The sequence below is a fragment of the Marmota flaviventris genome, chromosome 6, assembly GCF_047511675.1.
Source record: "Marmota flaviventris isolate mMarFla1 chromosome 6, mMarFla1.hap1, whole genome shotgun sequence".
NCBI classification, from domain to species: Eukaryota; Metazoa; Chordata; class Mammalia; order Rodentia; family Sciuridae; genus Marmota; species Marmota flaviventris.
This window is the reverse complement of record NC_092503.1, coordinates 26,444,593-26,456,394: the sequence shown is the minus strand read 5'-3', so window position 1 is coordinate 26,456,394 and position 11,802 is coordinate 26,444,593. Positions and strand designations below refer to the sequence as shown.

Genomic DNA, 11,802 nt, shown 5'->3' with positions numbered 1-11,802 from the left:
CCGGAAAGTTCAAGATCCACCCAGAGTCGCTGGATCCCCACCCATTTCCTCCCACGAGGGGTACTTAGAAAGGAACCTAGGCGGTCCTCTAGGTGGGAGTAGGGCTGCTCGCCCCTGGCTGGGCCGCGGGATCCAGCCCAAGGGTGGGGCGCTCGTCGGCCGGACTGCGGGCGGGGCAGCGAGGTCAAGAGTCTGCAGAAGTTCCAGGTCCCTTTCTCCGTGCGCGGGCGGCGCAGTGGAACCCAGAGTCAGGCGGCCGCCAGCGCGGGCTGGCGACGTGGGAAGTGACCCGACCGGTCACACAGAAGGCGCGCCAGCAGCAGCTCGGTCCTCCACCCTCGGCTGCTCACAGCGCACAGCCTCTCTCCAAAACAAGGGCGGTGACCAGAGGGGGCCCCCAGAGGAGGCCGGGAGAAGCGGGCCCTGCCGTCCAGTCTCCGGGCTCGGCTCCCTGCCCACTGGGCACGGAACCGGGCAGGGGGCGTGGCCCGGGCCGGAGCTGTCCGGGTCTACACCGGGGACCCCTGGCGGTCGCGGCGCCCCCTCGCGGCCCAGACCAGAGCGTGTCCAGCGGGCTCCCGCTTCCGCATTGCGGGCAGGAGGCCGCGCGTCTGCAGCACGGGGATAGGGGCCCTGGGGAGCAGCTGGACCTGCTCTCTCCCAGTATCGGCGCCGCCCATGGCCGAGGTTCTCGAGCCAGACCTGGGGACAGCCGAGGTCGCGGAGGAGCAGGCGGTGGAGACGCCGGACTGGAAGGCCCCGGACGACGCGGGCTCGCAGGTAGGTGCCTTTCGGGGAGGGAATCCCGGCCAGTCGGGTTGCCCTCGGGCTGGTTTGCAGTGAGACCTGAAGGTCCCTGGGGTTAAGTAAAAAATACCCTTTCTAGGGATGGTCCTAGTCCCAACTTGCGACCCTGTTCCTAAAACAGGAGAACTTCAGTCATTTAGCTGTGTCCCTGGGTGCAGGCCACACCTTCGCTTCTTGTCTGGGGCCTGGGAGTAGGGGGCAACTGCTTAGGACCCAAAGCCGTCTGTGGGACCTTCAGGCTCATGGATGCCTGTTTCTTTGAACTTGAATTGAGGTTCGGAGCCTGTGGAGCTGGGGCTGTCGCCAACCCTAACACAAAAGAGGGACACCTCCGGGTGAGGCTAGGCCTGGCCCTAAAGAGCCAGGACCTTAGGGCCCAGCAACACCTAGGCAAGACGGCTCCAGGAAGACTAAAGACCAAGATACCTGAATTGTGGCATCTCATGTCCTACTGTCTTGGAATTGCTTTGGAAGTTTCCTCTTCCCTTAGGCCGGAAGTTATGAGACCCGACACTATGGGCCAGCCAAGTGGGTCAGCACTAGTGTTGAATCTAAGGACTGGGATTCAGCCATCCAGACTGGCTTCACAAAGCTGAACAGCTACATTCAAGGCAAAAACGAGAAAGGTAAGAGCAATTGTAACTTAGTGTGCATGTGATGATTGAGACCTGGGGTTAAGTAAGAGTTTTAGCTTTTTACAGAAATATCCTTTATAATAGAAATACTCACACCATCAAAGACTTGATCTTTTCACAGAGGATGCTCCTGGAGTACCTTTGCATGGGCTAGAGGAGGGTACCTCTGGGTAGTACTTTTCAACCTTTCTCCTTGTCTTTTTGGGTGAACTGTTTGTGGCTCTGCATAACTAGTGAGAAGTCCTTTCCCAGGGCTAATGCTTCAGGATAATTTGGTGACTGATACAGAAAAATATATATCAGGGGACAGGAAGATGGTGGATTAAGAGGCTCAAGTCTCAAGTCATAACTTTTGTCTCTGGCCAAAATAAATATGTATATTTTTAGGCAGGTCTCTTAGCTTATCGGATCTCATTTTCTGAACTGTAAAGAAAACAGGATTAACTAGACCATGTTATCTCCACATTCCCCTTATATCTCTGAAAGTACAGAATTTATTAACCAAAATTATCAATAGTACAGAAAGGTTTAATGTGAACCCTGAATAATTGAGTCTTTTTGGCCTTTTTTAAAAAGAGGCAAATTATCTTGAAGGTAAATATTTATATCAGAATTATAAAGTAAATTAAGAAACTCAGTTAAAGAATAGGTTAAATTTTAAAAGCAGTCACATGTCCACTAGATTTAATTTTCATTTTTATGGCACAGAGATGAAAATAAAGATGACAGCTCCAGTGACAAGCTTCATAGAGCCTGGCTCCGGTCCTTTTAGTGAATCTACCATTACCATCTCCCTATACATCCCCTCGGAACAGCAATCTGATCCACCGCGGCCTTCAGAGTCAGATGTCTTCATTGAAGACAGAGCTGAAATGACTGTGTTTGTGCGGTAAGTGGTAGATAATTTACAGCCCTACTGTCTGCTAATTTTACTTGCACACTCTAGCTGTTTAGCTCCTGCGCAATTCCAACAAGCTTTTCACTCTTTCATAAAAACAAGCCTAATGTGCTTCATGAAGTTTTCCAACTAGCCCCGTTTTAAATATTAATAAAGTCTGTTGCAAGATATATCAATTCATTTAATGAGAAGTCTACTGCAGACTTCCACATATAAAACACAGTATAAACTATATCACCCCAAACATAAGGCTGCTCTTACCTGCAATCCAGGTAAACCTGAACAAAAATACCTTAGAAAACAGTACATGATACCTATCTTAGTAATTAGGGGTGCTATGACAAAATACCATATACTGGGTAACTTATAAGAAACAGAAATTTCCCAGCTCTGGAGGCTGGGAAGTTCAAGTTTATGGCACTGCTAGTTCCGGTGACTGGTGAGGGATTATTTGTTGGTTCATACATGGGACCTCTTGCTTCGTTCTCACATGGTAGAAGGAGTAAATAAACTCCTTTAGGACCCTATTTTAAGGGCACTAATCCCATTCATGACTTAATCATCTTCCAAAGTCCTGCCGCCTAATGTCATCACATTGGTGGTTAAAATTTCAACATGTGAATTTTGGAAGGACACAAACATTCAGGCCACAGCTTTCCAACTCTGGTCACACAAAGTTCATGTCCTCCTCTCATACGAAATGCATTGATTTCAGCTGGGTGTGGTGGCACATGCCTGTAATCCCAGCAGCTCAGGAGGCTGAAACAGGAGGATCGAAAGTTCAAAGCCAGCTTCAGAAAATTAATGAGGCCCTAAGCAAGTCAGCAAGACCCTGTCTCAAAACATTAAATAAAAAAAAAAAAAAAAAATTAAGGGGCTATCAGTGTTGTTCACTGGTTAAATACCCTGGTACAAAAAAAAAAAAAAAAAAAAAATAGTATAAATTCCATCCCAGTAATGCCCAGAGTCTTAACTCATTTCAACATCAACTCAAAAGACTAATCTAAATATCCTTTAAATCAAATCTGGGTGAGACTCAAGTATGATTCATCCTGAGGCAAATTCTCTCCATTTGTGAGCCTGTGAAATCAAACGTTCTCTGCTTCCAAAATACAGCAGTGGGGCAGTCATAAGATAGACACTCACATTCCAAAAGGGAAAAATAGGGAAGAAGAAATGAATAAGAGGTCTCAACAGAGACCCAAATCTTAAGGTGTAGGATTAATCTTCTTTTAATTCAAGACTCTGCCCTCCAGGCCTCCGGGAGTGGAGGTCATGCCTCTGAAGCTTTGCTGGACATGAGTGGGTTCCCAGTGCTTCAAGTAGCCCTACACTATAACTTTGGGTGACCCTACCCCCCGATGCCACTCTCATGGGTTGTGGTCAGCTACCTGCAGCTCTTCCAGGCTGGAATTGCACAGTAGTAGCTCTACCAATCTGGTGTGCCCTGCTCCTACAGTTCCATTAGGAATTGCCCTATAGGTGACTCTCTGTGGTGGCCCTATCCTTGCTGTGGCCCTCTGTCTGGTTCATGTACCTGAGGCTCTGGGTAGTTCCATCCTTCAGGATCTAAGTGGAAGTGGCCATACTCCCTTGGCCTGTGTACTCCATACATTAGCAGAGATGGCACTGTTTGGATGCTGCTAAGATCTATCACCTGTGCCCTCCCGAGGGCCAGACATCCTGGCCTGTGTCACACGTTGGCCCATTGAGCTGAACCTGGAGTGGTCAAGGAGTGTCACTTTGGAAAGCAGGGAGTAGAACCTTGAGGTGGTGCTAGGCGTTGAGCTCCAAGGTCCTAAAGGGTCGGAAGCCCCTCCTTTGAAATGGGTCTTCTCCCATGTGTTGATATTCTGAGCCTGGGATAGGAGAGGAAACCCCCCTGGTTAACCTCTGAAATGCCTTTGGAGCCACTCTTAGAGAATATGTCCTGGCTTCAGTATGGATGACAGTGCCAAAATAATTTCCTTTTCAAAGCATTGCTTGGCTTTATTCTTCTCTCCTGTGCAAGCTTTTTCATTTCTTTCAATATGGATAGGCTAACAATTATCTGAAAATTTAGATTCTGAGCACAGTGGTTTATGTCTGTAATCCCAGCAGCTTGAGAGGTTGAAGTAGGAGGATCAAGAGTTCAAAGCCAGCCTCAGTAACTTAGTGAGGCCCTAAGCAACTCAGTGAGACCCTGTCTTTAATAAAATACAAAAAAGATCTGGGGATGTGGCTCCGTGTGATTAAGTGCCCCTGGGTTCAATCTCCAGTACCAAAGGAAAAAGAAAATTCTGTCTTTAAATTGTTTCTCCTTTCTGGTATTGTGCCGTAGGAATTCAATAGAGACCAAGCCACATCTTCATTTGCTCAGAAAAACTTTCACCCAATGATCCTATTTCATCGCTTCTAAGCTCTTTCATATAACATTAGGATATGAACAGAGTTCAGCTGAGCTCTTTGCTACATTATAACAAGGTTCAGTTCTCTTTCAGGTTCCAAAAACATGTTCCTTATTTCCATCTGGGGCTTCATCAGAACCATCACAGTCTGATGCAGCTCCCACTGTCTCCTTGGAAACTGCTCTTGCCATCTTCAGCAATACATTTGTCACACGATTATGTCCTCTTCCCTGTGACCCCCATAGCGTCCATGTATTGACCAGGTTGTTTCCTGAATATTTGTTTATCCTTTAACAATGTGCTCTCTAACCATTCCTTTCCTGTTTCTTTGCTTCAATGGGCTCCTCCTTGGTCCCCCATCTCTGAGTCACTGCTGATGCCCATTGTTGATCTTCATAGCACACTTGCTGTGGGTGGTCCTCTCACATTGCTTCAATTCCCAGTGTCTAAGGACTCTCATATCTAGTGACTGTCTCCAGTTCTGGCTTCCCTACCTGTTACATCTCTATTTGGGGATGGAAGTTGAGGGATCAAACCAAGCAGCTCTAAAAATAAGCATTCCCTAATCCCCTTCTCTGGCCTGCAGTGCCTATCTCTACAAAGGGCTGTGTCCTTTGGCCCATTGAGCTGAACCTGGAATTCACCCTGTGAATGCCCTTCCTCCTATTGTTATTCTTCTCCGTTATAATGACTTACTTATAAACTCCTTAAGAGTATGACAGCTTGTCTCCATGTCCATATGCTCCAGCTCCTAGTAGGATTGGTGTTTGGGGCTGGGGGTACAAGGTATGTGTACAGAATAAAGAAGCAGATAGATTGTTGTAGAACAAGTGTTCAGAAAACACAAGACGACTTCTAATTAGTGTCTTCAAGATTCCTATTTAAGGAAAAAGTGGAATATGAAAACAAATTTCCTGTAGGCTGAACATAGTATTGACTGTTCATTAAAAAAATAAATAATATTGGATCCAAAATGTTACTTAACACAAGGCTCAGAATTGTATTCTGTGTACAAAGCAGAGTTGAATCAGCTCTCCTGCGGCAGCTCACTTTGTCTTCACATGAATACAGAGATGCTTACATTTATTCAATGTGGATTTAAAAGGAATGATTTCAGGCACAGGAAAGAAACTGTTGAATAAAATCAACATAGTTTGTGTTCTTTGGATCCTGAATCTTGTATGATTCATGTTAGGACTGATTTTTTTCATTGGCCCATTGATTATGAAACTTATACCAAAAAAAAAAATTAGGAATAGTTTTGTGTTTCTTATTCTTAACCTTCAAAGTCAAATTCATTGTACTCATAAGTGAGCAGCTCAGCCAGGTCATGATATAATCTCAGAATGTTTTTGTTTACATACTTTAAAATTTATATTTCAACTTTTACTCTTTTCCTCATCTTATTTAAATCTTTTCTTTCCTGTTTTTATAGCAGTCTCCTAGCTCTTCCCCTCCAATCTATGTTCATCTCTCTGCTTGTTATCCTTACCCCGATCTGACCAGGTTATTGTCTGCTCAACATCTTTTTCAGTAACCTCAAAAGGCCTTAGACTAAGGTTCTTCCTTCTGGCTTCGACTCACCTTTCAGATTTTATTTTATGCCTCACTATGAAAATGTGTTGTACTCTTTATATCCCTCATTTATCCCTTCCCTTTCTTTATTCATCCTCCATTTCTGGTCTTAGATGAGACCCCTTACCCTGAATTTAATCATATCTTCAGTGCTCCTGTAGAACTTTGATTCTGCCACTGTTACCTCTACTTGGGGTACATAGAGCTGCCCAAATAAATGTTGGTCTCTTTCATTAGAGTATAAATGTGTAGAGATCTAAACTAATTATATTCATCTGTAACCCAGTGCCTACTTTTTGCCCAAAGGAGAAAAACAGGGAAATTGTTCAATGGAAAACTGACATTCTGATCTGGGCATAGTGACATGTGCCTCTTGTCCCAGGTACTTGGGAGTCTGAGGCAGGAGAATCATTTGAATCCTAGAATTTGAGAACAGCCGGGATAACATAGTAAGACCCTGGGGGTAGAGGGGAGAGAAGGGAGGAAAGGAAAAGAGTAAGAGAAAAGAGAAAGGAAGGAAGGGAGGGAGGGAGGAAGGGAGGGAAGAAGGGAAGGAGGGAGGGAGGGAGGGAGGAAGAGAGGGGAAGGATGAAAGAAAAAAAAGGGGAAAGAAACGGAAAGAGGGTATCTAAAGGGATTTCAGTGTGGTTCTGTATCCAGGAGCATCAGCACATATCTGGGAAATTGCTAGACATACATTCTAAAGCCCTTCCGCAGATCTCCTAAATGTATTTCTAATAGATCCCAGAATAATTCTTATGCCCAGTGAAGTTTGAGGAGCACAGGTTTGAGAATATGAGATCTTGTAAGTTCCAAATCTGCCTGTCAGCAAATGGGACCTAGGTGTCCTCCTGGTTCTCCTCAGTGGGTTCGAGGTCACATGGGACTGGGAGCTGTGGGACCAGAAGGGTCAGTATAGTGGTTAGAAGCTGCACTGAATCCAGTGTTAGGGTACCAGCTCCTGCTCTTCTAGTGTCAGTAAGGAAATCACTCATGCTTATTTATTTTCTCCTTTGTAGGTCTTTCGATGGATTCTCTAGTGCCCAGAAGAATCAAGAACAGCTTTTGACATTAGCAAGCATTTTGAGGGAAGAAGGGAAAGTTTTTGACGAAAAGGTTTTCTATACCGCGGGCTACAACAGTCCTTTCAAATTGCTCAACAGAAACAATGAAGTGTGGTTGATACAGAAGAGTGAACCCTCCAAAGAACTTGAATGAGAAAGTGAAAGGAAGTTCATTGCCTGGGGCACGCCTTTGCTCTAATTGCAGACATCAACCCCTCCTAGAAGTAAAGCTATGTGCGGTATCTTCTAACTTGAGAGTACCACTATGAATTGAGCTTATTTCCAATGTGCCTTCTTAATGCTTGAAGCTTTGTTTAGATATTCAGATAACAGGGGACAAAGTCTGTAAATGTAAATGAGTCACAAACTTCTGTCTTGTTCACAATATCACAATTATGTTGCCTTCTTCTGCTTGGATTTGAGTCCATGGATGTTCTTCCTTCCAGATAATATCAGTAAAGACATTCAAGATTTATCCTGTGTGGAGCTATGAGGCCAGCAGGCCTGGCGAGAGTCAGTTGGACACAAAAATAAATTGTCTTTTGCGGCTGCCATTGTACAATCTCTGTTGAGCCTCTGCCAATGCCCCCTGCACAAGAAAGCTCTTACCCAAAAGTGTTGATTATATTCAGTGACAGAGAATACGTTTATGAAGCTAGGGACTTCCTGTCTTGTATGACATCCCATAAAGGCATGTTTTGTGCTGGATATGTAGCTCAGTGTTAGAGAGCTCACCTAGCAACCATGAGGCCCTGGGTTCAATCCTTAGCATTGTCAAATAAATAAATACTTATTAAAGAAATAAACACAGACATATAATTTAAGAATTCACTTGAGTTCTTAGATTGTTTCATGTCATATTTCCACAGTTACAAAATGATTTGTAAAATGCAGATAGAGGTCCTTGTCTAATGGTGCTGGAAAACGCTTGTCCTAGGGAAGATAAAGTCACATTTGGTCCCTGGAAGCCAGTTGTGGAAAGGGCTGTAGCTCTGCTGTGGGCTCCTGGGGATGGTGGCTTTAGGAGTGGGGGAGAAAAGCAGGCTGGAGCTCAGTATTTTCCAACAATCACAGCTGCCCACGGGTGGTACTGCTTCTGTCATTGCCTGCTTAAGCACAGGACGGACACACAGTCACTTCTCAGGAGACGATTGTTTACATAGGAGATGTGAGTATCCAGAGGGTTGAATGGGCCTGGTGATGCCTGAGGTCCTTTCAACCCTAACATTATCTTTTAAAATTAGTCTCCCTAATCCAGATGCAGTAGACCAACATCCTTATAGTTAATGATTTCCATAGCCAGTGTTTATACATTGCCTTCTAGATGTGCTATTCTTAGTGTAGCACCTGAATTATCACATTCGACCCTCAGAACAACCCACATTTGATCATCCCCATTTGATCAGATGAGGAACTGAGACACAGAGCTGTTAGGTAACTTGCCGTAGACTACACTGTAAGGGCAGAGGCTGATATGAGCCCAGGCAGTCTGGCTTCTAACTCCATGCTGTTGCCTTCTAAGCCCCACAGGAAAACTGTGTGGTAGTGTTCTTCCTGCATAGAAATAATTCATGTGATTATGATCTCAGCGATACCTTTGAGATTGTAATATTTGATAGAAAAAAAAACAAGCTAGATTTCTGGCTTGGAAATTATTATGGATATAAATTTTAAAATTCTAGGCAATTATTTTCTGAATATATTTCCTTGAGTTGCATATTAAATTTATTGATTCCTTGCACATTTATGCTTGCCAGAAATAAATTAAGATTCTTTTATAGCACATTTACCATCACTTACTAGAAGATGTCTGTTAGCTCTTCTACTGATGAATGTCCACAGTACTAACCTCTACTGTTATGAGGCAAATATTTCTAAAGTTCAACCTATAGTCCTATACAAAACATGTGTCACACATGCAATAAATTTCACTTAAATGAGAGAAGCATATTTCTGATAACCAATATTCAGTTGTAATCTAAAACATGTTCAAGAAAAACTTGATTTTATACCATTTGAGTTCAAAGTATCCCATTTTCCCCCTCTTCCTCCTTAAAACTAAGACTTTTTTTCAGCCATAAATTAATCAGCCTAGAAAGTATTTCTCATAGCAATGAATTGTTATTTTAATCATGTGGCTGGTCATGAAATAGCCCTTATGTTAACATTTCTTTTGCATCTTTTTCCTTATCTTACCTATGGGAAATATATGTCTAGACCCTTTTCTAAGGCTCAGCCTTCCATTTGAGCTGTTGATCTAATTTTTGCTTCACCAATGAGCTCTCCCCTCTCCTCTGCAGTGCCTCTCTCCCAAATGCTCCCATCACTCTGCTCAAAATAGGCACAGATTCTGACAAGTAATGGCTTCCTTGAAACTCACGGCATTTATCCACTCTTTCCTAGGCATTACTTGTCTTCCTGAAATTCTGGCTGTTCTCCTTAAACATTTCCCTGAAATGACATTTACTCATTCTTTAGGTTTTTATGGAGCCTGCATTGTGGGCACCCCATGAGGGGCTGGGATATAGTGCAGAGGAAACATGCTGCCCCATCCTTTGTCAGTGACTTGTTTCCCAGCTCCAGCGACCACCTTTCACTCTTCGCTTTAGCTCAGCTTCCTACTGAGGAGACAACTGTGCACACGACAGAAGTGGCCTGTTCTCATGGACCTCGTGTTCCAGAGGATGGGGCAGTTCTACACAAAGAAGGTGATCTGAAGTTGTGGCACTTGCCATCAAGAAGTGAACTGGGGCTGGTTGTGGTGGTACATGCCTGTAATCCTAGCTGACTCAGGAGGCTGAGGCATGAGGATCACGAGTTCAAAGCCAGTCTCAGCAACTGAGCGAGGCCCTAAGCAACTCAGCAAGACCCTGTCTCTACATAAAAGTACAAAAAAGAGGGCTGGGGATATAGCTCAGTTGGTAGAATGCTTGCACAAGGCCATGGGTTTAATCCCCAGCACCACAAAAATGGTACAAAAAAGGCCTGAGGGTGTGGTGTAGTGGTTAGTGCCCCTGGGTCAATCCACTGTACCAAAAAGAAAAAGAAAGAAGTGAACTAGGGCAGTAGGATGCTGCAGTAGGGCTCGGTAGGGTGTGGTGGATGTCACATGGGATGGTCAGGAAAGGCCTCTCTGAAGAGACCCTGGAGATGTGAAAGATAGAAGCTCGGTGCAGAGGTGGGAGCATACTGGGTAGAGGGGTCAGCACCCAAGAGGCGGGATTCAGTGCCCATGCTGAAAAGCTCCACAGACAGGTTGCTGAGCAGGACATCTGTGCTTGTTGGGCACCATCTCTCTGGATAAAGAAAGCTGCTGACTTTACACAGGGTTTTAGGAAACAGAGAGTCCAGGGATTAACAGACTTTCAAAAGCATCCAGGGATTGACTGAGCTGTCGTTGTGGAGGTGCGGTTACCAGAGCGAGGCGTCTGCTGATTAGCAGGATTCGGAAGCCTGGTTTAGAAGTGAGGTTACTGATGCCACGCTGTCACTGACTATTCCTGGTACTTATTTGTTATTGTGACCAAAGAACGGTCATTTCTTTTCTGGGATTTGGAGCAGTGGCAGACAACCCCATGGAGTGAGCTGGTCAAGATTTACCTTCAAGAAAACAGCTTGCTATATATTCCAGCTAAATAAATTGTGTTTTCTTGAGTGGTTTAAAAAAAAAAAAAAAAAAAAAAAACTACTAGCTGCCCAGCAATGAGGACTGTGGTTCAGATACAGCCTTCAGCTTTTTTTTTTTTTTTTTTTTTGAAGTTGCAGATGAACACAACACACAATATCTTTATTTTATTTATTTTTATGTGGTGCTGAGGATCGAACCCAGTGCCTCACATTTGCTAGGCAAGCGCTCTACCACTGAGCCACAACCCCAGCCCCAGCTTTCAGCTTTTATGATCTTCAGGGTCACCTCAGATTTCAAGTTAAGGACACAGTATCTCCAGGGGAGCACCTAGCCTATCACTGGGAGAAGCAGTGGGTGTCAACAGCATACCATTTTCTACCAACTTCCAGCCAGTGACCAACCAAGGTGGAGATACAAGACATAGTTGTTTCTGTCCAAGTCAGGGCTCCTCTAATAAATAGTTTCCTCTAGAGCTTCCTGGCAGGGTGGTAGAAATTATGTCAATCTGTATTGCAATTCAACAAAAAGCTCAAGTGCTCCATCCAACAATTCCTTGTCCTTTCAGAGGTGCAATTTCAATATACATCTTTATACTTCATCTCAGTCTCAGATTGGCTCAGTTGGTATCAGTGGTTCATTCACATATACAGAAAGACAACATTTTGAGACTGGCTGGTTATGAGTCTCCATCCCTAGTGAAGGTGAGCACAGAGAGCCCCAGGCATGAAGAAGCTGTCTAGTTAGTAAAATTCTAGATGGAGTGGTGAAAGGGAGTGCCATGACTGGTGGGTAAATCTGTTGTCTCAAA

At 44.4% G+C, this 11,802-nt stretch overlaps 1 protein-coding gene across 1 annotated transcript; it reads left to right on the top strand.

Moving 5' to 3' along the window:
* Positions 1–266: 266 nt before the first annotated feature.
* Hebp2 (heme binding protein 2) lies at positions 267–8,197 on the top strand. The gene is made up of 4 exons (XM_027938506.2): positions 267–780; positions 1,298–1,433; positions 2,151–2,331; positions 7,322–8,197. Exons 1-4 carry the CDS (start codon positions 679–681, stop codon positions 7,518–7,520), a joined length of 618 nt encoding a protein of 205 aa, XP_027794307.2. The 5' UTR covers positions 267–678; the 3' UTR covers positions 7,521–8,197.
* Positions 8,198–11,802: the final 3,605 nt, after the last annotated feature.